The sequence below is a fragment of the Nannospalax galili genome, unplaced genomic scaffold (assembly GCF_000622305.1).
Source record: "Nannospalax galili isolate Female #2095 unplaced genomic scaffold, S.galili_v1.0 scaffold463, whole genome shotgun sequence".
Taxonomy (NCBI): Eukaryota; Metazoa; Chordata; class Mammalia; order Rodentia; family Spalacidae; genus Nannospalax; species Nannospalax galili.
Genome location: NW_008349529.1, coordinates 52,328 through 78,979, shown reverse-complemented (window position 1 = coordinate 78,979; position 26,652 = coordinate 52,328). Strand labels below are relative to the sequence as shown.

At 39.9% G+C, this 26,652-nt stretch overlaps 1 protein-coding gene across 1 annotated transcript in view; it reads left to right on the top strand.

Annotated features, from left to right (window-relative positions):
• Grip1 (glutamate receptor interacting protein 1) overlaps positions 1-26,652 on the top strand; it is a gene marked incomplete at its 3' end in the record, with an annotated part of 149,139 nt that overhangs the window by 87,243 nt on the left and 35,244 nt on the right. The window contains 1 exon segment of the mRNA XM_017801623.2: positions 5,499-5,579. Within this exon segment, the coding sequence (XP_017657112.1) occupies positions 5,499-5,579 (81 nt within the window).

Sequence of the window (26,652 nt, the reverse complement as noted above, 5' to 3'; positions counted from 1 at the left end):
AATTTTAGCACTCAGGTGGTGGAGTTTGGGCCAGATTTGGTTACCTAGAAAGTCTAAGGCCAACCTGGGCTACATGAGACCTCATCTGAACAACTAGATAAATAATAAGATTGTTTGATAAATCATTCTAAAAATCTGAATAAAATGAAAGAAAATATATTTACTACTAATTTTATAAATATATTAACATACTTCAGTATCAACCATAAAATGACAAAGTGGTTTAGATTGTCACTTTAGATTGTCAATTCTTAATAGTAGCTGAGTGATAATGTAACTTTTATAGGAATAGTCTGTAAAGTTAGACCCCTCCCACAAAAGAAAGAAAATCAGAGGTGAGTGAGAATATAGCTCATATACTTCAAATTACTTGTTTATAATGTCCTAGTTTGAAAAATCATTCATCCATCAACAAATATTTAATGAATGCCTACTGCATATGAGATTCCATCCTAGACACATTATATCCTTATTCATTTAATTTTTGATCTATTTTAAATTAATTTCTGTATCTGGATAGAACTTAAAAGTTGGGTTGCCTGCCTAATGAACCAACTGGAAAATATTAACACATATCTTAAAATCCAATGGCCCTTTCAGAACCATACTGGGGAGTGACAATTGTATTGGCATTCCTTTTGGATTTTTACGTTTCAAAAGGTAATGCTCAGGGGCTAGAGAGATGACTCAGCAGTTAAAGCACTTCCTGTTCTTCTAGAGGATCCAGCTTCCAGCACCCATTTCATGCTCACAACTGCCTGTAACTCCAGCTTCAGCAGATCTGATGCCCTCTTCTGATGTCTGCAGATACCTGCACACACATGGCATACTCTCACACAGATACCCATGTACATAACATAAATAAAAAATGTTGAAGATGAAGCTGAGCATAAGAATTGGTTCTGTAATGCTATTGTAAAATATTCTTCACTTTAAGCAAGCAGGTGAAGGGGGGACTGATATTTGTACACATACTCAGAATAGCAAAGGATAAGCTTTCATAGGCTTCTCTGGGGGAAGTATCCACTCCATGTAACATCTTTGCCAGTCTTATGTGCCAAGAAACTTCCTTGCCTGATCCAGCAGCATGTGCGCCTAATGGCCTACAAAATTCTGTCTATCCAAGAGAAAACAAGAGTAAAGAATAAAAGAGCATAGGAATAAGAAAATAAGAAATTTAGCCTAGACTCATTTTAAATGTGTGTCCTCCTACAAAAATACCTCTCTGGGCCTCAATACTAACCATCAAATTAAAAATCAGTTCACATAATCCCACATAAGTATGAAACTCTAGGAATATATCTACAAATCTGTTTAAGAGACACATGAAAGAAACCGTAAGTTTTCATGATTTTATGCAAAGGATTAAAGGGCCACAGATCTGGCTCAGCAGTTAAGAGTGCATGTGGCTTTTGTAGAGGACCCAAGTTTGGTTCCCAGCACCCCTGTCATGTGACTTACAACCATCTGTAACTCGAGCTCTAGGGATCAGAAACTCCTTTCTGGCCTTTGCAGGCCCCTGCACTCACATACACATACTTACACACAGACACACACATACACGTAATTTAAAATAAATATATTTTTAACGTTTTATTGAATTTTTATGATTTTTTTATACATTATATTTTGACAGTTTTTAAATTCCTCCCATATCCACACCTCTCCTTACCGCCCCTCGCCCAATTTAATGCATTCTATTATATATATATATATATATAAAATATGGCCTATAGAGTCTAATTTGTGTCCCCAAATGTCCTTCAGTGTGGGTCCATCCACTGGAGCCTGCATAACATATCAAGAGCCATATCCTTGAAAGAGACTGACTCTTTCCCTCCCAGCAACCATCAGTTGCTTATTAGAGTTCCTCAGATAGAATTGGGGTTTCTTACCTACTTCTCCATGTCTGGGCTGGGATTTTGTCTGATTTGAGTTTGCATGGGATTTGTGCATGCTGTCACCATTGCAGTTCATATTAGTAACTGACCAGCTGCCTGGAAAACTCTATTTCCTTGTCATCATCCACCATCTCTGGCTCTTATAGTCTTCTTGTCCCCGCTTCTGAAATGAATCCTGAGCCTTGGAAGGCAAAAGTTTGATATAGGTGTTCTATTCAGGGATAAGCACTCTGCAAATCTCTTATTCTATGCACATTGGCCAATTGTGGGTTTCTATGTTAATCACCATCTGCTGTGTAAGGAAGCTCCTTTGGTGAGAGTTGTAAGATGTACTAACCTATGAGTATAACAATAAGTCATTAGGAGGCAGTTTAATACTCTGTTTGTAGTCCCTATCCTTGAAGACACTACATACATGAGCTGTAGAAAAAAGAGAAATCAAGCTGGTGCTGACTTCAGAGCTTCATCTCTACTGGCTAGTGTGCATAGTGCTGGAACATGCTATATATGATACCTGAAGAGAAAATTAATCATCAACCTTACCCACCTGTGAATCCTGTGAACTACAACTGACCTGGCAAACTATAGCCACCAGTGCAATAGCAGCATGACTATTATGGGAGTAACCAACCACTTTCTAATTGTATTTGAGGTTCATTTCATAAGATGGAGCACATACCTGACACTGTTATCAGGCCTAGGAACCTGAGGCTAGACAGGTCACAAGGCATAGGGGAAAACCTAATACTAGTTTTCTACTAAATAGTTATAGAATTAACCTAACTCCTAATGACTTATTTTTGTGCTCATAGATTAAAATAATTTTAAAGATATACTCTGATTTTCTTGTGCTTTAGTACCCTAGGATAGATCATTGGCTACTTAGTGTTCAGTGCTTTTTCTCCCTTACTATTTTACACAAAGTTTAAATTAAGAGCTGAGTTTTACTAAATCACCTCAGAAGAGGTGAAGTCCATTCTGTAATGAATAGCTAAACGCCCATGATACCTCGTGTGCATGCAAAGTGATGAGGCAGTCTCAGGCAGTTTCTTAATAACTAAGTCAAGTTGTACCAAGCTTCTCTCTTGCTCTACTGTCTTTAGGGCTCATGCCAAGTATTGCCTGGCTTCTGTCTCACTTCTGCCAGGAATTACAGCTTTCACCCTGATGGACTTCAGTGAGCCATTCTTAGACAGTATTGAGCTTTTTTCTGATATGATACTTTGACCAAAAAAGCTTTTGTCTTTTGGATAATCATCTCAGCTCAGTGCTAGATGTGAGGGAATGGTCTTGTAGATGCTGGCCAGGTGGCCATCTATAATTCAGTTCGAACCTTTTAGGGATGTGTATAACCAGAGGATCTCAGCCCTAAATCAAGGAAATTACTTTCAAATATAAATGAGAAAAACAATTTACTAGGGTTGACTACCTTCTATAATGCAAACTGGGTAAATTTCTTTTAAAACGGATCATGAAAAGCGGATAACCTGGGAGTTCCCTGGGCAAATCTGGGTTGCCTTTAAGATGACCCAACCCAGGGCCGTAATTCTGTGTAAGACTGACAAATTGAAAACTGAGGAAAGACTGAAGTTCCTGCACTGCCACTCTTGAACCTCGATGTTATGAGGTTATCCCTTGACTCACTGCTCTTTCATCATAATTCAACAGTGGCCAAGTTGCAGACAATAAAAGGAACTATATTTTTTAATCAATCATGTGAACAATCTCAGACTTTCAACTGAAGCAGTCTGTTTTAACAGGGAAGTGCATCACCTTGTGGCTTAACTCACATTGTGAAATCACCCAGCTCTTGAGGTGGGTATAGGGCATGTGGACACTTTTATTTCATTTTGTTTTTTCAGACAGGGTCTCACTATGTATCCCAGGCTGACCTGTAACTTTCTATATAGACCAGGCTGTCCTCGAACTCAAAAAGATCTGCTTGCCTCTGCCTCCTGAGTGCTGGGGTTAAAGGTGTGCGCCACCATGCTCAGTATGCAAGTGGACACTTTTGCAATAAAATGCTCAGAGTTGTTCTGTGATTTTTAATTATACTCAACATTATGTTCACAACAGGAAGAGTCAAAGACCTAAGATACTGCTTCAAAAGTAGCAATGATGATGTTGATTGCTTTAGTACCTGAAAGCCGCTAGCTTTCTTTATGATTGGAAGAATATAAAAAATTGTGTGATAAATAGCATCTAAACATGAAGTGGCGTGACTGCCATTTTAAAGTTAATTTCTGTTTACAACAGTGTTAATCTTTCCTTTGTCACTGCTTATAAAGACCTTGTTCATTTTCTGAAGAAATCATGAATCGTTTCCAGGAGAAGCACATCCTAGAGAGGAAACAGGTTCCTCGCTTTTGAAACACACACCACTTAGTTGGGAGAACTAATGTTCCCAGTCCTCAAATGTTAAAGCCTTGTTGCTGAATTAAGGACTTGTTATATTTAATAGCTTGTTTAATGTGCAATGTGATTCTTTTTAATCCTTTAATGATTTCCTATGAAAACAATGACAACCATAACAAACATGTTCCCGTGTGGGAAAATGTGTCCTTGTGTCACATAGCTTGACTGAGTACACTAGGCAATTATTTTTCATTCTTTTTCTTCAAGCCATATAAATCCTGTTCTTGAAACCCTTAATGTTGTTGCCTCTGCATCTCCTTTACTGTTTCTACAGATGCCTCCATCCAAACAAGGAAGAAATGCTCCTTCCTATCCTAACCCTAATGCGTGCCTCCCCCATCACTATTTCTGTATTTCACGCAGATGAAATCCTTAAAAACCGCTTATTTATAAAATCTGATGGTCCCCTTTCCTCTATGCTCTTGACCCCTAGTGTTTTAGCCATTCAGCCTCTTCTCCAACTCTCACAAATACACAAAGCTTTGGACCTTCTGTCTTTCAGTTGCTCTCTTTATTATTGTGCAAGTTATTTTCTTCTCATTCTAAAGCAAAACTAATCAGCTTGTTGCAGTACGTGTCTTCTTTCCCTTTCCTTAACCTCTTACCTTTTCTTAACCTTTCTTACCTCTGAATGACGTTAACCCTCTGCTTTACTCTCGATGCCAGTTCACATTCCCAAGAGGGACCTACTAACTCTGTTTGTCTTTATTCTCTGCAGTACTAATACTGTCATCTGCTTAGCTGAAACACTATATCTCCTTTCCTTTGCTCTTCTGCCTGATTATTCTTAGTGCCCACTGAGCCATTTTGTTCCTTCTTTGCCCTTTCCATTACACACACTCACTGATACTTCTTGGTGAATGTAGATGACGGGCGAATGATTGCTCTGCCACACAGCATGCTTCTTAACCATTTCATAAGATCCTCATGTGCATTCTAGCTTTTGATCCTTATTTATTCTGAGAGGTCTAGGAGAACTTTGTCCCTCTTTTATTGGGAAGAAACATGTTCAGAACATTTCCAGACTCATTCCATACCTCACCCAAGTTTAGGACTGGTCACCAACTCTTTCTCCTGTCCCTTATCACCTCTTTCTGGAAGAAGGATTGCAGTCCATTAAAGATCTCCACTGCGCTAGAAACTGGATGGAAATTAACCAATCCCTTCATTGTCCCTTTGCAGATGAGAGTCCCTACACTAAATCCGCCAGCCAGACAAAGTCGCCTGATGGAGCATTGGCTGTGAGGAGACAGAGCATCCCAGGTTAGACCAGACTGTTGGATTTTTTCAGCTGTTTTACTTATTTTTGAATCCTGTTATTTGGTGACCCTAAATAATCCCAACCTGGTACCCAACACCATGTTGTTTCATAGAAGCATGGACTACATTCTACATGACTTTGTTCAAGCAGTAATCAGAAACAAGGCCAGAAAAACTTGCCAACTATAAGAATTCATCTTGCGATCTGTCATAGCACAATCCTTGGTAAAACGCCTCGAACCGGTGTCTGCTCTCACTCCTTTACTTGCGCTCACCTCTGTTTTCAGCAGGATGACTTTCACGGCAGCATCCATTTCTTTGCTGAGATCCCTGACAGAACCAAGGGGTTCAGAACTGCATGTGGATCTGTGTGGAATAACAGTCTACTCCTTTCTTCTCATCCCTTTAAAACTAGATTTACATCCATTGGACAAATCCTGTAAACTTCTGGAACTTTGTTTCCTTAGGAAGATGTGATTTAGATTCTTGTGCTACAATGAATGACGTTTTTCACGCAAAACATTTTGAAAAATATCTAAAATGTGTCTATCTCAAAACCGGTATTTTGAAGCTTTGGTTTTGAGAATGAGATAAAAGCACGTGTGCTCTCACATTTAAGAGTAAAGGAAATGCAAAATATTATCTCAGTAATTGGGAAACCCTTATGAAACCACTTGTACTTCAGGGCTGTGCAGAAAGACAATACGTTTTAAAGATAAAAATTGTTTATATATTTCAGATTTAAAATTGAGCACAGACAGCTACACCTCAGCCATTGGATTTTAAACCAAAATATACTAGGCAATTAGGGACAAACAAAGCACTATTTCCTACATTAAACTGCATAGACTGATCAATCTGTTGGTGAAAGGGAGAATATTCCATTTCAATAAAGAACAAGGTAAGTTCAGTTTATGGGAAACTTTGTTCATGATTCTTATTTACCTTTATAAGTATTACCTGTGATTTTTTTGGTCCTTTCTGAAGTTTTAGAGTTATTAGGAAAGTGCACAGCTTATAAAGAGACATGAAGATGTTATACCTCCTTATTTTGGTACTTTGAAGATTCTGAAGTACTTTGAATTCCATAATTAGCTGGCATCACCTGGTGCTGAGGTTTCTTCTATTTCATTCTGTGAAGCATCATTCTTTGTGCTGGTCACATTTAGGAGATGTATTGTAGTCAACTCTGAACTACACGCTCAGCTTCCTTCTTGTTGGCCTTAAGGAAGTAGTCAGTGTTTGAAGGTCAATAATGTCAGTTCCGTATAGCCCTTTTGGGGGGGTCTGTATCTTGACTGGTGCTAGGCATTCCTCTGCTAGAAACAAGAGACTTCCCACTGTCCTTGCTCACTGGAGAAGGATGTTTTAGTTCCATATACGGCAAGAACCTGTGATACCTGACACTGTGCCTGGATTTCTTGCCCTGGGCTTGAAACCAATGGAACCAACTGACTAGACTGAGACATCTGAAGCTGTGAGTCAGAAAAGTCTCTGCCCTTTAATGTTATCTCAGGTGTTTGCTCACAGTGACAAAAAGCCACAGGCTGTTATCAGTGATTTCCTTTCAAGGATTTTATAATGTTACATGCTAAATTTTAGAACATTTGAAGGGCATACTTTGTCTTAAGACCATTAAGTCATTTTTTTTCATGTCAATTGTTAACAAATCAGTTCACCGTTAGCTTTATTTCATAACACACAAGTGCGTCTTCATTACAGAATTTTTGGTCTTCCTTATGTGCGATTTAAAGATCACCAGAATTATGAACTTTATAGGCTTCATGGGTAATTTCATGGGCCTTGACGATAAAGAAACTTCTTTATGCTCATCTCTCATATAGTAGGGGTCAGAGGGATCAGGTGTGTCAAAATTGTCTCAAGTTTTTTAAACAGTACAAGATCTTGAAAGAAGATACAGTGGCCAGAGGACTAAGAATCTTAAGTTAATAATTGATCATTCCTTGCTATTATCCTAAGGAGAAAATGAACAAGCTGCTTTCAAATTGCCCTCTGACTGACTACACTTTTGGAATTCTGATCCTTACTTTGCTCTCTCAGTTTAAAGTACCTGTAAACCTTTGTTCCAGCAAAAAGAAAGGCATAGCCTCAAAATCTTAGCCAAGAAGTCAAAGACAGACATAACCCAGCACCCAGAAATCTTGCTGATTTTCTTACCATGTTTATCTTTGCTCTTACAAAGTCCCTGACATTGAGAAATGCACAGAGGAAAAGTCCAGGTAAATACATATACATTATTATTTGCTGGAGCTTTGGTTGATAGATCCTAAAGTGGTCTGTGGACTAAACCAGATTCAAGTCTTCAGCCTTTCTCTCTTTCTCCTATGCTCACATCCCAATCCTACTTTTCTTAAGGCAGTGTTGCCTCTCCACCTCCCAGAGCAAAGAAAGGTGCACATGGAGAACAGTGCACCAGTGAAAAGACCATCTTGGCTCATCCACAGCTCCTGAGGAATAATCCAACATAAGGCAGCCGAAACGTCCACCTCCCCCAAAAAAACTTTTCACCCAGAAATCCAATGATGGTGATTGAACTTGACTATTCTTTTTTAAAAAATATTTTATTATTTTTTATGTGTATGAGTGTATTGCCTGCATGTAGGTAAGTGCACCCATGTCATATAATGCCCATGGAGGACAGAAGAGGCTGTTGGATCCCCTGGAACTGGAGTTATGGATAGTTGTTAGCTGCCAGGTGAGTGCTAGGATTCGAACCTGGGTCTTCTGCAAGAACAATCAATGTTCTTAACCACTGAGCCATCTCCAGCCCCGAACTTGACTATTCTTATTGGCCCTTCCTTTGATGGATGGGGTTAGGATGTAGTAGAGGAAGAGAATGAGGCAGGAAAAGGCATCTTGAGCTTGTTTGTGAAAGTCTTTTGGGGAATTTAAGCTGTACTTTGAAAGTTATTCTACAAATATATATCTAGTACACATATGAGATTCCTTAACATAAGCTTCACTATTTTCATGGCATAATAGTAACTTTTAGTTCTGTACCAAAGAGGTAACCTTGAATACTAACATAAATATAATTTGCTTTTTATTCATTTCAAAACCCAGTATCTCCATATAAGCTCAAAATTGATATAGCAATTATTTTATAATCACAAGTCAAATATGTATCCTTCATTAAGTCCTTTCATCTCCCTCCTTTTCACTTCCCTTATGTGTTAAAAAAAATCTCTTAGGAGCAAAATGTACTTGCTATGGAGAAAAGAAAATGCATCATTAATACTATTTGGGAACTTACTATTTTAATTGTGTCTATTATGACGTAATCTATAAAAACAAAAAGGGTTTTCAGACTTTCATAAACTGTTGTAAAAATTTTTTATGTTTTATTCATTTATTTATTATTTTCATGTGTATAAGTGTATTGTTACCTGTGTTGTGTATGCATCCATGTTGTGCAATGCCCAAAAAGGTCAGAAGAGGGCATCAGATCCCCTGGAACTGGACTTAGGGCAGTTGTTAGCTGCCACGTGGGTGTTGGGAACCAAACACAGGTCCTCTACAAGAGTAGCTGGTGTTCCTGAGTATCTCTCCAGCTCCAACATGGTTGTAAAATGTTCAATAATGTTAGTAAAAGAGGATATGGTTGGCCTGTGACATTGAAAGTTAAATTTAAGGACAACCTTATATTTAAAAACATTAAGGATGTGACTTTTTCTATTTCTGCACATTTTTTCAAAAATATTCTGAGCTAAGAGATCTAACATGTATCTAGCTTTTTTAAAAAGGTCTTTCGAGCTGGGTATGGTGGCACGTGCCTTTTATCCCAGTACTCAAGAGGCAGGGGAGGTGGATCTCTGTGAGACTGAGGCCAGCCCGATCTCTATAGCAAGTGTCAGGCCCAGCTGGGGCTAGAGAAAGACCCTGTCTAAAAACAAACAAGAAAAAGTCTTTTGATCTGATACTCCTTGATTAGATCACTAATGAACTAACTAGAATGTGACTGATTTGTCCAAATTGTTAGTGGAAATCTGTCCATACTTTAGGTTTGACAGATTTTGAAATAATTTGTGTTTTTGCTTATGTAAATATGAGGCTTTTAATCATGCCTGTCTAGTGTGTGTAAAGGGAAAACACAGGATCCTACATTAGACCCCAAATCCTAAAATTAGTTTGTTATTTATTTGGCTCATCTCCTCTTTCTACATAGAATGTCTTTGTTCAGATTGCTCTTGACAGAGAATCTTGGACTACTGACAAATATATTAAGCTATGAAGTAATCATCTCTATTGTCTTACCGGAATCTCTTGTGCACTCTGGAAAATTATCTCAAATGTATATGTATAATTAGCCCCCTCCCCCCCAAAAAAAACTGTGGGATTTTTTGTAGTATTAGAAAAGACTTTTATCAATCTGATTGTAAATTTGTGAGTTTTAGTATTTCCCATTTGGATGTTTGGACAAGACATGAAAATATGGAGCTGAGTCTGAAATGCCCAATAGCTGGAGATATATCCATCTGAGCTGTTAGAATACATCCAAGAAGGATCAGCGTCTTTCAGAAAGTTCCAGGTCTAGAAAGAAATGCATGCCTTGACATCACAGAGAACTGCACCTTGAATTAAGGAGATAGGACAATTTTGATTTTGAAGGTCCTACCATCTCTATTCAACATTTCCTGTCATTGTATACACAATTTGATGCCTCATTGATCTATATTTTCATTATTACAGCAGATACCCAGTGTGACTTTGACACTAGGATTTTATAGCTATACCACTGTTCAGTATGTTAAGGGCATTTGCTCAGATTTTGGAGCCTGGTTCTATTTCGTCTCTTTAGTTCTGTCAGTGAACCAGTCTCACCAGATGGAGGTGAAAGCCAGCTGAATCCTCGATGTGTGGAACGCCATGCAAAGACTGATGCTGCAGATGCTGCCCAGAGTCACTGAGCCAGGCTGTGCAGTGAGTGAGGACACAGCCTATCAGGAGATAGTAGTGTGCAAACACCTTTGCTTCACAGGCCTCCCAGCATTCTCATGAGCATGTCAGTGTGGCAAATGGTCAGACCCAAAGCACCTCCCTGTCAGCATTCAGAAAGCCCCAAACAATGGTTTTTAAAATATTTTATTTTTTTTATTTTATGTGTATGACTATACATATGAATATACCTACGTGTATATAAGTGCACCCGTGTCATGCAGTGCCTGCAGAGGTCAGAAGAGGACGTGAGATCCCCTGGAACTAGAGTTACAGATGGTTGTTAACTGCCATGTGGGTGCTGGGAAGTGAACCTGGATCCTCTGCAAGAGCAGCCAGTGCTCTTTAAGAGCTGAGACACTTCTCTGGCCCCAATAATGATGTTTTTAAATGTTCTGCTTATAAGGTGTTGAGAAAATTCTCAATTCTTGTGAGATAAGTTTCTAAGATGACAGTCAAAACTGTTGGCAGCACTGCAAAGATGATGTCTTCTATTCTGCCCTTCCCAACTCTCATTTGTTTTTTTCCCCATAGTATTTATTGTTGTCTAAAATTAATTGAAAAATGTATTATCAATTTTTTTCCTCAGTCCCTGGCTAAAATGTAAGCGATGTGAAGACTGGTATGATACATGTTTTGCTGGGCATATCTAATGCACAGAACAGTGCTTAACAAATGGTAGGTCTTCAGTCAGTGCTTACAGAATGACCGAGGGAGAACATGAGGCAGAAATCTCTTTGCAGAGTCTGAGTCCTTATGACCAACATACCTCCTACTAAAAGGTGCAACAGTCACTTTGTGACTCCTTGTGTTCTGCTGCAGATGTTGAACAGTCACTTTCTGAATCCTTGGGTTCTGTACCAGATATGACATTTCTAAGGAAGCTACACTGCCCAGAACTAATGAGTGAAATATAGATCACTTAGAAGCCAAAGACTTTTAAAGGCCAGAAATCTCTCCCCTGACTCATTTATTTCTGTTGGACAGAATATGACTGTGCAGCCCTCCTATGCCTGAAGAAAAGTTTAATCCTGTTTAACAATAAAATTGACAAGATGAGAGTGATTCATCTGATTGCTATGCTATAGAAAAGGGCTAAAACGTGCAAAAGAATTATAAATAGAGTTATAAATAGAGCTATGCAAAGTAGAATCAGTTATTATGGCAGGTACACATTAGCGATTCCCACAGAGAGCTGATCCAGTTTGCTGTGTGACTCGGGTTCAGACTGAGTTCTCAAACAGCACTGAGTGAAACAAGCAGCTTGATTTGCATGTTCAGTGCTGGAACTTTCATTAGCAATTCAGAAATGTCAGTCTGTTGTGTTTGAACTTCTCTGGTGCCTTTGTAAACATGACTGAAATACAATAAAGTGGTACACATGCAGCAAGTGATTTGTGAAAAATCTCCCCACGTGCAGTTTAGGAGGAAATTATTTGTAATGGCTTTATATTTTGCCTTGATGCTTCCCAAACCCCCATGTTACAGGAGCAGTGGCACATGGGCAATGCCATGCTCTAGGTGGGCACAGTTGTCAGAAGGAATGGCTCTGAAGACAGCTAACAGCCTCCGGTATCTAGAAACCAGTGTTCAAGAAAGAGCAAGGACACGTGTGTAAGAGCTGCAGGGAAGTCTTTACCCTCCATAGCTTTTGCAACAAAGGGAAATTGATTTTCCTCTTCTCTAGATTAGAGGGACCTTCAATTCAGGGCTTTAAAATTAAATGACGTTAGAAAGAAAGGCAGGGTGAAAGTTGTATTTCTTGAGCAGCCTGTGGATTTGAATGTGAAGTAGTATATTAGTTTACTATGGGCTTGAGCTCCGAGGCCCATGAATAGTCCTCACTTATCCATCAGCCTTAAGTGACAGAACAGCTTCTTCAAATTCAGTGGCTCACATGTGAGGTTTGTAATTTTGTTAGACATTTATGTTCTACTTTTATTATAATTACTGTGATTCAGAAGTAAATTTGAACTGATTTTTTTCTTAGTTTTCTCTTAAATTTTAATATCTAAAAATTAAAAGGCAAAGAAATCTAAAGCAAAGTTTATGTGTCTCCTCAAAGCACCTGACATCTACCAATGTTTATATACCACATACTTTGGGGGCCACTGGCTTAGAATGAGACTTTTCTGAGGAATGACTTTGAGAATCCTAATACTCTGCACTTTATTGGTACCTAAGTAAGTAGCTGTTGATTGACAGTGTGGGAAAGGTCATTTAAGTGGACATGGAGTGCCTGTGGAGTTTCTGTTTAAAGATCAAAAGGAACACTGAAGAAGGAAGGAAGCAGTGACCAATATGAACCCAGAGCACATGGAATAACAAGACTAACCTGATCCAGAGACAGAAGATAGGCAGAGGGGCGCTATGGGTAATTATAGAAGTTGACACTCACAGCCGTATTCAGATGTTGAATGAAGCTTTGGCATCTCATTTCATTTTGTTTCATGCAACATCTCAGGAAGTAAGTATTAGTCCCTGGTATACAGATGAGCAAAATGACATTCTGAGAGCTCAAGTCACTTGTCCAAGGTCACAAGGCTAGAAAGTAGGGGGTTGGGGTAAACTCTAGATAAAATATGAGCTTTGACCAGAGTCCTAAAGAAGAACTGAAGAAGGTGCTAGAGAGAATCCTTACTGATAGATGTTAAGACTTTCACTTCTAGAGGCTAACTGAACCTCTTACTAAAAGCATCCAAACAGTATGAAGCTTTGTTCTCTCTCTGTCCAGGCCCACACACCCATCTTAGTCCTCAGTGGCTGGTGTCCATGATTGTAAATAGGCTAATGTGTAATGGCTTGGGCTCCTGAGGGTCACATGGTAATTTCTCTGAGTAACCGAGAGGTTGGAAGAACTGAAAGGCAAATGCAGAATTTTAGGCTATTCCATAATTTAATCTATACGTTTATGATTTTCAGAGCTTCCAGTTCAAGGAAAATAATTATGATTTCCACATAGACTTTCAAATACTTCTTAAACTAGCAATACTATAACTATATACGTTTAATTTCTTTTTAAGAACTATACAGTATACAAAGCCTGAAGATTACACTAAATTAATGAAATAAGTCACTATGTTCTGTGGAAGAGCAATTAGCCTTGTCAGAAGATGTCCAGAATCAGTTCACGTGTATTTCCATCCTCAAAGTCAGTGAGTCAAATCTGAGTTCAGTCAGTGATATATATTATATATAATTTAAATATATATTTGAAACCTCCTGAAATCTTACAGCACTTGACCCATCTCTTCATTCTCTTTGGGAATTTGACTGCCCCTGGTACATTCCCCCTGTCTTCATGAAATGTCGGCCACTACATGTTGAATCCACATCCTTCCCCAGTGCTCTTTTCTCCAGCTGATCCTTTACTTGCTCCATAAATCCATAGACACTAAACTCATCTTCTCTCAGTTTCCATTCTGAGTGATCCTCAGACATTCATTCAACGTGTAACTTACCCAGAGCCTTGTATGTTGCTGGCACTGTTCCATGCTGTGAACATAGGTGTGAAACAGGGCTATACATGTCTGTGCTCTGATAGTTGACCACTGGAAAAGATAGATACAGATACACAGCAGATATGTCTAACAGGTCAGGCTATGCTAAGCACAATAAAGAGGAGTAAAATAGGAGTGGAGAGCAGTGGGGGAAGAAAGACAGGGGTTCAAAAGGAAATGTAAGGATGGCCCCTAAAAGGCAGTAACATTCAGTCAGCCTGAAATGAGGTGTGACTCACCTAATGATCTGGGGGAGAGAACACTGAGTGAAAGAAACAGCAAGTACAAAGGCCCTGAGGTCAGCTCGGTTTGCTTCAGAAATGCAAAGACATCCACCCACAGTTGCCAGAGCAGAAAGAAGCAAAGCTGAGCGTGGGAAGAGATGAGATTGGACAAACACACCACAGGTCTTGTAGGGTTCACAGGCCATGGTAAGGCCTTGGGTGTGATTCTGAATGGGACAGGAAGCTGCTGCGGGCCTTGAGCCCTTAAATGTTGATGAAGTGCTTTAATTTTAATCTGTCTAGGTGCTTCATGGGAAACACACTGTAAGAAGACAGGAGTGGAAGCAGGAAGACCATTCAAAGGCCGTTTCAGTATCTCAGGCATGAAACAATGACAGCCTAGACCAGTGGAGATGGAAATAATAAAAGATGGTCAACTTCTTAAAGTGGAAGGACTAAAAATGGAGATGGAGGAGGAAATGGCAGAAGTGAAAAATGTTCAACTAATAAAGCAGAGGACTACTGGCAAATGAGGGGTGGGAAGACCAGAGAAAGGCAAACTCTGGGGTGACTGCAGTCTTTGCTCTTACTCTCCCAGTACTGCTGCCATCTCACAGAGGCAGAGAGCCTCACGAGATGCAGCGGATGAATGGAAGACGAGCATGGCAGCTTAGAGGAGAACTGGGTTAGCGATGCACATTCTAGAGCTATCACTACGGAGGCAGCCATTGTGCCCTTGGGAGGGGTTGAAAGTATCTAGGTAATGCAGGCAGACTGAGTTGGGATTGGAGTTGGGGGGGAGTCTGAGCATGAGGCACAGCAAACCTACGAGGTCAACAATAACAGACAGTTCAGCGGAAAACAGGTAACAAAAGAGGCAGTGAGGTAGGTAGAGAGGTTCAGGGACGTGTGGTCCCCTGGACTCCCAGTTAAGAGCCAAGCCACTACGGAGGGTGAAAAAATCTTGGGTTAAATATCAATGTGTGTGTGTGTGTGTGTGTGTGTGTGTGTGTGTGTGTGTGTTGTGTGTGTGTGTGTGTGCGTGCGTGTGTGTGTGTGTGTGTGTGTGTGTATCACCACACGAGGAGATAACAAACTTGTGTGGGGATTTAGCTTATCTATTCAGTGGGAAAGGTTGCTGCAGGAGGGAGTAAGGATTAAAGCAAAAGCCAAGTCTTTGAAGAAACGAGAGGAGGCCCAGCCAGAGTACCCAGGAAGAAAGGCAGAGCAGAGGACAAGAGGCAGCAGAACTCTTGCTGAGAAGATATATGAGAAAGTCGAAGTTCTTCACAGAGTATGATGGAAGGGATGCTAAAGTCTGCCAGGAGGAAGAGGAAGTGTCATTTCAAAGACAGCAACAGTGGTTACATAGGGCTATGTCAGAGACAACCCTACAGTGCAGTACTTGTAACTCTTTGCTTAGAAACCCTGCGTTTTCCCATCAGAGGAAGACAAAGTGGGATTACCCTTCAAATGCCGGTGCCGGGTCATTCCTACAGATCCTATTCCCATTACTTCTCCTTGCCACAATCATTTCTTTTTACGAACACCCAGGCTGTTTCTGCAGGCTTTTGGAGCTTTTGGCAGTTTATTATATTCTGTTTCGAGTTGTCCTATAATTGTTTTTACTTCTCTAATTCAAGGCTATAGTACTTTCAATTCAAGAAAATGTTTTTATTAAAATTTCCTGGGGCTGGAGAGATGGTTCAGCAGTTAAGAGCACTGGCTGCTCTTGTAGAGGACCTGGGTTCAGTTCCCAGCACCCACATGGTGGCTAACAACCTTTTATAACTCCAGGTGCAGATCTGATGCCTTCTTCCATCCTCCATGGCCATTACACAACACGGGCGTACTTACATATACACAGGCAACACACTCATACACATAAAATCAAAATAAATTTAAAAAATATTTTATTTATTATTTCTATTTTATGTTAAGTCTGACACACACACACACACACACACACACACACACACACACACTTTCCTCTGTGTTCTGCATTTAATATTAGAAATCCTGTATATAATTCCTCTGACTTCTTTTTTTTTTTTTTTTGTCTTTTTGAGACAGGGTCTCCCTGAAGTCCCAGCTGACCTGAACTCACTATGTAGACCAGGCTGGCCTTGAACTCACAACGACCTGCCTTCTCTGCCTCCCGGACTTCATTATTTTTAAATACAGGAAGCTTGTTATATTATAAAGTAGCCCCCACTTTTTGTATCTCTGCCTGTTAGATATGCCTTATGTCAGTAGGCTGAATTTTCCCACCAAGAGCCCTTACCCTTTGGCTCCTCTAATTATTCTGACCTTTATCCAAACTGCATATTTACATACTTGGATGCACATACCATCTCTTCCTAGAGTTGTTGCTTTAACATTTTTTAAATTTTTATATTTTATGTGTATGAATATACTGCCTGCATGTATGTAAGTGCAGTCGTGTGGTGCAGTGCCCACAGGGGGTCAGAAGAAGCTTCAGATCCCCTGGAACTAGAGTTATGGATGGGTGCTGGGAACCGAACCTGGGTCCTCTACAAGGCAGGCAGTGCCCTTATCCCCTGAGCCATCTCTCTAGCCCTGAGTTGCTACTTTTTAAAATATTTTATTTTTATTTTATGTGTATGAGTGCATTGCCTGCATATAGGTAAGTGCACCCGTGTCATGCAATGCCCACGGAGGACAAGAAGAGGCTGTCGGATCTCCTGGAACTGGAGTTATGGACAGTTGTTAGCTGCCATGTGGGTGCTGGGATTCGAACCCGGGTCTTCTGCAAGAACAACCAGTGTTCTTAACTGCTGAGCCAGCTCTCCAGCCCCCGAGTTGTTACTTTTAAACTAAGTAAAACACATTCCCTGCTGCAGCCTTGCTATGCATGACATAGTTTTTCCCACTCTAGTAGTCTTTCTCGGTTTACCAATGCTCTTTAGCATTCAGCAGACCAAACTGAATATTTCCCTTGACTGTCCTCGGAGAATAGGGTACTAGCAAGTCATTACCCTCCTCGATCTGGGTGACGTAGATTAAGACTGTACTTGTGGGGCTGGAGAGATGGCTCAGTGGTTAAGAACACCGGTTGTTCTTGCAAAAGACCAGGGTTTGAATCCCAGCACCCACATGGCAGCTAACAACCATACATAAATCCAGTTCCAGGGGATCCGATGGCCTCGTCTGCCTTTTGTGGGCATTGCACCACACGGGTGCACTTACCTACATGCAGGCAATACACTCATACACATAAAATAAAAATAAAATATTTTTTAAATGATTGTACTTGTAAGTGAAATAATGATCGTGTTGAACTTGCTGTCAGCTAAACCTTGCAGATCTTGATCTCATGAATTCTCTTAAGGGCTGTGCTTTCTTTCTGCAGTAATACTCCTTATGATGCCAAGCACATCTTCGCTTCTGTCCAATGTCTGCAATATTCAACTGGATTTTAGAAGATGAAGAAGAGTCCTAACAATTGCTAGACATTGCTCAGATACCAACAACAATTTAGTCTCATATTTTTCATAAATTATCACAGTTTTGTGGATGAAGGAATTAAGGCTCACAGTTGCTCAAGTATGTTACCCAAATACAGCAAGCTACCAAGTTGGTGTTTGAGTTTCAGTCACCGTAGCCTCTCATCTTTCAGCTAGGTGCTGGCTCCTGAATGATTTATTCTCTAACTTGGTGGAAATAGATTGTCTTCCTAATTATTACTCACATATGCAGCTCTACTTAGATTTGATAAGCACTACACAGATGTTAGGGGCAGTGACCATTGCTGTGCCAAAGACAGAAGCCTGCAACCTGCCCCAAATCCTCACTTCTGACCCATAAACACTGATTTGCAGGCTCTAGATGCCACTGTCAGTAAGCCTCAGAGCCATAAACCTTCAGCTCACAGGACTCCATGTGGTCTAAAGTTATTATGGAGATCTTTACAAAGGGCACATTTTTAAGCCAGCTATAACAAGAAGTAATACCAATGGATTGGCACTGCCTGGCAGAACAGTATCCTAAAGGGCACGTCAGACCCAGCCCTGCGGAGGGGAAACTAGAGAAAGACATCGGCGAAAACTAGAAAATCTGAACCAAAAATCATCAGTGTTTTCAAATATTTCATGTCATACAGAAGTAGAATCTGTGCTGCAACCAGAAATGTCTGTCATGCTAGCAGTGAGCAGCCAGTGTCACTCCCCTGGCGAAGGGCAGCCCATAGATGTGTTCTGTTTGGTCAGAGACTACTGAGAGGCAACACTTGCTGCTTGTCACTGCACTTCATGTGCTTATCTAGTTGGTCAGGTTACCCAGAGACTGCTTCATTCAGTCTGTATGACTAGCACTTTCATTGGATATTTGGCTCACTCTGTTGGGGTAAGTTATAGGAAATCAGATTTGGAAGCAACTAACAGCCATACACTTTTGGTTAGGAGCAGTCTGCCTTGTTTCAGTACCAGTAATCCTGCTACCTACTGCTCTCTGGAAATAAGCCAGTTGCTTAAGTTCTGTGCTTCAGTTTTCCCATTGTGTTAAATGAGAGCATAACGAGGATTATATGAATTCATACACATGAAGTATCTATATTAGTTATCTATTGCTGCATAATGTTATTACCATAAATTTAGCTGCTTAAAACCATACACATGTATTATCTCAAAGTTTTTATGCATTAGGATATTTGAACATGGCTTATCTGCCCTCTCTAGGGTCTTACAAAGCAAGTGTGTTATCGGAGGCTTGACTGGGGAAAGAGCTACTCCCAAGTTCCCTCAGGCTGTTGGCAGATTTCAGTTCAGGACTTCAGCTCCTTGTCTTCCATAGGCTTCCTTCAGCCCTCCCACTGCTGTCTTCTTCTGCACAGGTCACAAAGGAAGGAAATAGCCAGCAAGATTGAGGACTCTTGTCTTGCGTGCACATCACATAAATGTGATAACATGCATTTGGAAACTTTGCAAATCTATTGGATGGATACAAGTCAGGGATCACACCCATATCTGCAAAGTGGGTGTGTCAGTTCGATTTGCAACACTGTTAACCAAAACACCTACCAGGCACACCTTAAGGGAGAGCTTAATCATCAGCTCATGATTTTAGAGGGATTTTAATGTTAGTGAGGCCCCAGAAAGGCACTGGGCAGGAGGGACTCTGTCCATGGTGGCTGGAGCATGCAGAGGAACTGATTCTGGTAGAGAAAGCAGACCAGAGCCAGCAGGTGGATAAAGCCTTCAAAGGCTCACTCCCAAAGATCTACCTCTGCCAGCTAGCCCCACCCTCCGAAAGGCTTCCAGCATTCAGACACCACGACAGCTTGAGAACTGAGCGTTCTAAATATGACTCAATGGGAAGCATTTCAGATCTAAACCACAACTCCAGGGAAAACTCCAGGGAGTTGGACATAAGGAGTTAGGGACCATGGATGATCAGCAGAGTTTGTCTGCTCCAGCTTACAAAGTTAGTCATATAAAGTACTTCACAACTTCGTAACTTGGTTATTATTCATTGGCGCTGGATGATTGAATTAGTTTCCCACGTGGGAGTGTGCAAGCTGTTCAGAAGGATCTGAGTGGTGACTACAGACACATACGAAAGAAAACCAAGTGAAGGTGGGCTTGAATCAGGCCCCTTAAGATTATCTGAGATCTTTGGTCTTCCTCCCTCAGGGTCCTGCAACATCTTTCCAAAACTGCTTCTGCTTTTCTTATACGCTCTACTGTTTTATTCTTACCTGACCTCACCTCTGTGAAAGTGGGAATGAGAACGATCTGTGTCATTTTATCTGAGGATGCTGAGCTATCCTGACAACTCAGAAAACAGGCAAGTTTAAGGTTGGAGTAGAGAGGAACACAGATACTTTCCTCTCTGCCATGATGTGCAGGCTTGTCTCCTAAGGAAAGGGATCTAGACTCTGTTTATTGTTTCTGTATCTCTCAACATCCTAACCAGATTGGTGTGTCTGCGATGCACACAAAAAGGCCATGTAACATCTCCTGGAAAATGAGTGGTGATGGGGTGAACTTCTTTTGTTACTGTCAAGCAGCATTCACACCCATCTGATCCTCTCCCCAGCTCATTCATGTGCCCCCACTGTGTGCGTATAAGGCCTAATAAATATAGCTTTCTACACAGCATCCCAGCCCTGGAAGAGGATTGAGAAGGCTGTTCCATGGGTAGCAGCACAGAACCCAGGGATGTCATCTTATGCCCGAGAAGTTATTGATTTGAAATGACATATACAGGCTGGCACATTAAATTTGTAAGTGCATATTCTAGCGGAAGGTCTGCAGTAAGTCTTTGAAAAATGTAACCCAAGATTAACCCAAATATACACTGAGTCATACACACACCTACCCAGGCTCTGCTGGCCTGGGGAGGACACGTGGGGATGACTGAGGGACTCTACAGTCATGCTAATCACTAAATATTAGAAATGCTAATCACGATAACTATGAAGCAGTCCTGTTATTTCTTTAATGTGGGCAATTTCCCAGTGGAGTACTGAGGTGTTAATTGCTTTTGCACTTCTTTGGTTGACAGATAAGTCCTTTTTTACCTAGGTAAGAGAAGCAATTATTGTAATGCTCTTGTGGGCTTGGTGAGATAGTCTTTAATGGATTTTAAAGGCACTGGTAGGGCACTGTGCTTTTAAAAGGAAACTGCCCTCTATTCTGTCCATGTTTGATAGCAAGAATGGATGGTAGATTGATTCAGACCACATGGGGACTCCATTAAAGGAAATATACAATGGGAAAAAAATTAAGATGGTAATAATATGTTTTCAAGAAATAATGTATCCAGATTTCAGATATGAGAAAAATATGTTCCCATATATGCATATATCACTGAGCTGAACAGAGATTAAAACAAACAAAAAATACTGACCATTTCCTTTAGATATTCAGCAGACATATTTTTCCAGAATTTTAAAAACATAACTATTATTCTCTGGAACTGGTGCAGACTTCCAAATAAGAGTCTGACAAGCTGCTAGCTCAATTCAAATCACAAAATATTCTTTTATCCCTGTGTGAAAGTCACTTTCATAAATCTGTACTGGAATGGCAATTTGTTTAATGTTTTGTGTTTACATTCAAGAAGTAAAAGAAAAATAGTCTTAGAACTTTTTGTCAGAATTTGACACTGTCTTTTGATAAAAATTCCCATTGACAAGTTGGTCACTCTCTGTTAAGCAATGTCATTGTAAGAAGAAGGTTGAATTTAGAATGAACACAGATGTTTTTAGGTCCTAGCAAAATGATTTGTGTGACCTAGGCCCTTAGGCAAGTTATCTTCCTTGGGAGTCCTCATGCATTTCATCTTTAGTATCATGGATTTTGATAGGATTCAAAGACCACGTAAGTGCTAGACCCGATATGAAGTTATGAGAGGAAGAGGTAGGTTTGTGCATTTGAAGTTTATTCAACATTAGCATACAAAAAGCACCCTTTTCAAATTTGACCAAAACCTCATAATGATGTGAATACATTACTGGGATCTCTCCCAAGACTTCAGAAGAAGCCTGTGTCCGAGAAATTCTCAGAAATGTGCCAATGGCCTAACCTGTGCATTATTATCACAGAATACAGAATGTCAGAGTTAGGAAATGTCGTACCTGCCATCCAACAAGGGTACACACTTAGTTACAGCATCAGAAACATTCACAAAATCTTACATAAGACAAGAGAGAAAACGAACAAGAACAGCTGAGAACTTAGGGCTGTGCCTATTTGGTCTCCTTCTTTCTAGGGACTTAGAGAATTTCAGTCAAAAATGGAATTTAGTAAAAATAGTGTACTGTAGTTCAGATATCCTAAGACCCACTTACCTGCTGCCCCCATACTTTTCAACATTTGTGAAACTAGGAAACATTTTACATTTGTTCTTAAAACTGTAGTTGTGATGTCATCAGTGTTGTCTCTGGAGGACTTGGCTGAAATTCCTGGTGATGTGAATAGATAAATGCCACCCCGTGATGGATTTAAACAATAAACTACTAAGAATCATTTGAAAAAGAAACAAGTATTGTTCTCTAAAATATTCTCCTGACACTGTAAGATCAAAAGAATTCTGGAGCTCGAGAAATGGCTCAGAAGTTAAGAACACTTAATGCTCTTTCAGAGAACCTAGGTTTGGTTCCTAGCACCGACATTTGGCAGTTCAACACCACGCGGGACTCCATTCCCAGGGTATCTGAGGCCTTCTTCTGGCCTCCATGGGCACCTGTGTGCAAGTGGTACACACACACTCACACACACACACACACACACACAGTATATACACATAAAACAAAAATATAATAAATCTTTTAAAACTATAAATGTGTTCATTACTTTTCTGGTGCTGTTGCAAAATACCTGGCAGAAGTAGTGTAAGGAAAGAAGAGTTTATCTTGGTTCATGATTTAGAGGCTGTAGTCTGTCATGGCAGGGAAGGCTTGACAGTGGAGCACCATGGTGGTGGGAACATGTGTCAAAGGCTGCTCACATTTTGGCAGACCAGGAAGTAACGAACATAGACCAGAACCAGACTTGAATATAACCTTGCAAGTCCCATCCCTGGTGATCTACTGTTCATCTCTGCTCCCCCCACCACCACCACCAGAGGCTCCACAGCTTTATAACAGTATGGCAAAATAATGGGGACAAAGCACTCAAAACATGAGCTTGTGGGAGGCATTTCAGAATCAACCCATAACAGTAAGACTCACAACTCACTAAGGCGCCTCATCAACCTGAAGCAAAATCCAAGGAACAAAAGCTGAGCATTGACCCCAAGTTCTTCATGCCCAGAGACCAGAATTGTGAAGAAAATAGGGTTGTCGGTGGCACAGGTTCAGAAGGTGAATGTGGAGGACTTGCAGGAATACCTTAACTAATTTATTTCACTTACATTTTTCTTTTCATATAGATATCTTGAGCTTCTAAAAATAAGTATAAAGGTGAAAATTCTTAGTAATAAGAAAGCATTATTTGTAATTTAATTGACAGCATAGTCTTCTTAGGGCTAAATAAAATAACTGCTTTGTAAATGATGTCATTTTGGAGTCAATGAAATACGGCATTTTTAAACAATATACTTAAGGTTTCTCATTTTATTGTTCAGACGTTAAGGCACAGTGAGAGTTTAATGACTTGCCCAAGGCAATATTGATGGTTTATCTAGGCCATAGTGAACCACTGGAGAATATTTTTCAAATGTTATCTCCAGTTCACCTGAGACTAAGCCTTTGCCTTGCTAATCACTATTGGTTATATTTTATAATTTTAATTTCTTAAGATTTGTGCTTCTTACTTGAATAAAAATTCTTTGCAGGCTTTTTGGGCTTGATAGCAAACTGCTTAGTATGTAGCAAATGATTAATAGGTATTACAGGGAAAGATGGATGGATGGATGGGTGAGTGGGTGGATGGGTGAACGGATGGGTGGGTGGATGGATGGATGGAATGGGATAGGATGGGTTGCGATAGATGAATAGATGAAATTTACTGAAATATTTTACACATAGAATGAGGCTAGGAGATAATTCTATTTGGGTAAGGCAAGATATACAGTATTAATCAAAGGATGGGACCACAGAGGTAACAGTGATGTCTGGTTTATCTGCACATCCCCATGTTGCTCATTCTAATGGTGAAAAATTCCTATAAACAAGAATGAGGTTTTTTTTCCTATATGGATCAGAAGAAAGGTGATGGGGGTGAGGAGAGAATACGGCCCTCCTTGTTAGTGTAGAACCAAAAGTAAGATGTGAAAATTGTCCTTGCTATGGGCAGTTCAGCCGCTGCAGTCCAGAATCCCAGTGGGTCTTAGCAGGGCTATAATAAAATGCAGGCTGGCTGCAGCAGACTTTCATGCTTCTCCATGGAGAGCCTACCAGGCTCCCTTGGTGTCTTGCCCTTTGGTTATCTGTAGTGACTAACTATTAGTTTCCATCTGTTCTTTTATTTGAAATGGATCAAGTCTCATAAAACAAAGGAAAGTCAGATACATGCCTCTGTCATATGGCATCTGTAACAAAATAAGAGTGACTGCTTTACTGTTACCCTAGGGGCTTGAAGTCTGCCTCAATTTTCAGTCCTTTTCCCAGTAGCACTTTGGTTACTCATTTGTGTCCACTGTTCAGTAAGCACTTAAGATGACTCTGAAATGTCTAGCATTCTATTTGATGAGGAGACAATTTCATGTATAAAATAGATACAAATTACAAAAGAGCTCTCATTTTCAACTTTCTAACCCCTGATCCATGAAATGGGAATGTTATCTTCTTCACAGGGCTGTACTGAAAATTAAATTAGATAATAGGTCAGGGAACATCTTGAAAAGCATAAATTTCTTGAAAGTGATGGATAATCTCTCAAAGTATCAGAAAACTTTTAACTTCTCTTTTCAATCAAGGGATTGAGATTTATGAGTTCTTAGATATTTGTAGAAGAAAGAACTCCAGCAAGTATATCTTAATTTCTACTCTTACCTATTTAAGAAGTCTTATTTCTGACTGAAGTTTACCTTCCCTCCCTTATACTTTGAGTCCAAATAGAACTCAAAGCATTTTCTTTTCAGTTATTTTTGAAAAAGAAATGTACCCTACATGTGGCCCCCTTTTTTGGTACTAGCTAATCTACTTAACTCACTGAGCATAACCTTCAAATTTCACTGTGGTACAAACCTAATGACCTCTGTCTTGCTTAATCCTTTACTTCTGAGTGTCTTTCTTCCCACCCCACCAGCTAGACAAGACGTATCTTCCATCTCTTGATGCTCAGGTGAACTTTCAGACTAGAGAACCTATTCATTCAACTCAAGATACTGATCACAAGCAGCTGTCCAAAAAGATACGTGGAAAAATTATTTCCTCCATTGGTATTTCATAAATTTGTTTAATTTTTGGCCTTTCATTTCTCTGTCAGATGGAAGTGATAGCAATATGGCAAATAAATTTCCCATTTTTATCTCAAGAAGAACTGAAAATTCTAAATCTATAACCCTACAGGGGACTCTCCCGGGACCAGAGGTTAGGCTGTTACTCTCTTCCAGGCTCCCAGACCAGGCTATGCACTAAGCAGACTTCCTGAGATCATTAGTGGAGATGTTTGTTTCAAGCATTTAGAATGTGAACTGCAGAAATGTGAAGGCTAGGACTATTGGTCTTTGCAGTGTTCACTGCTAGCCCAGAGGCTAGTAATAAAAAATGCTCAAAAAAATATTGCGGGGGGGGGGGCAGAACAGTCTACAAGTAACTGTAAGAATGTAGTTAACTTCCTTAGGGGACCATTGAAGATCAATCGTAGTTTCAAAGCCATGCTTGACAGTTACTTAAATTTAACTTGGAAAATCCACTTTTCAATCATGTTACCAACTTTCACTCAGACTATAAGCACTTAGAAGTAAATCTCACAGATGCTGAGTTTTCACAAAGGAAAATTGCTTGGGGCTCTTTGAGCAAGCACAATTACTAGATCTCCTGCCCAATGCCTTTTATTCTGGTCCTTAGTGGCTCTTATGTCTAAACATTACCCAGTGGCCATAGTGCTGCACAAGAGGGGAAGATTAAGCCAGGTGGGCCTTGTTCTATCTCCGATATCTTGTGTCATATTTTCATTTAAGTTTTCAGATGGCTGAGCAGGAATGTGTCATTGACAGACAAGCACTAGTTACTAACCTCTGTCTCACATGCATATAAATTATCTATAATGTGCCCTTTGACCCCTTGCTCAAACATGATTCTCTAGGTTCACATCTCTTCAAATCTTTGTTTGTTCATTTGTTTGTTTGTTTGTTTGGCAGTGTCTCCCTATTTCCAGTCCACCTGGATACCAGACTGGTCTCAATCTCACAGAGATCTTCCTTTCTCTGCCTTCTGAGTGCTAGGATTAAAGGCATGAGCTAGGTTCACATTTCTTAAGTAGGATTTTTGGATAATCTCCAAAAGAATCTCTGCTAAAGAATTCCTCTGATAGTATTTACATTTCTTTTTACTGAGAGTCCACAACTAGTCCCAAATAGTCTGTGACTCCACAAAAGATTAATACCACTGCTAATCATACTGTCTTCTTTTTTTTACACATAATTTTTACCATTTATTTAATATTAAACATCAAATAGTCTAATAGCATAATCCAAAGTTATACTAATTTGATCCTTACATGCTGAGGAATAATGATAAGAAAATATTAAAAGTTTTTGTTTTCTATAAATAGATCATCATGCCTTCTTCTTCTAACAATCAAAGTACATAGAAATTTAGCAATACATATGCTTGCAATCTTCCAAAGAATGATAATTTTAATACTCCTGTGGCTAACACGTACTAAACAGTATATGACAGGTACTGATATAAATCATGTTTAATAACTTTATGAGTGAATATTTGAAACACCCTGTAGGTTACATACTGTTGTTATGTATGCT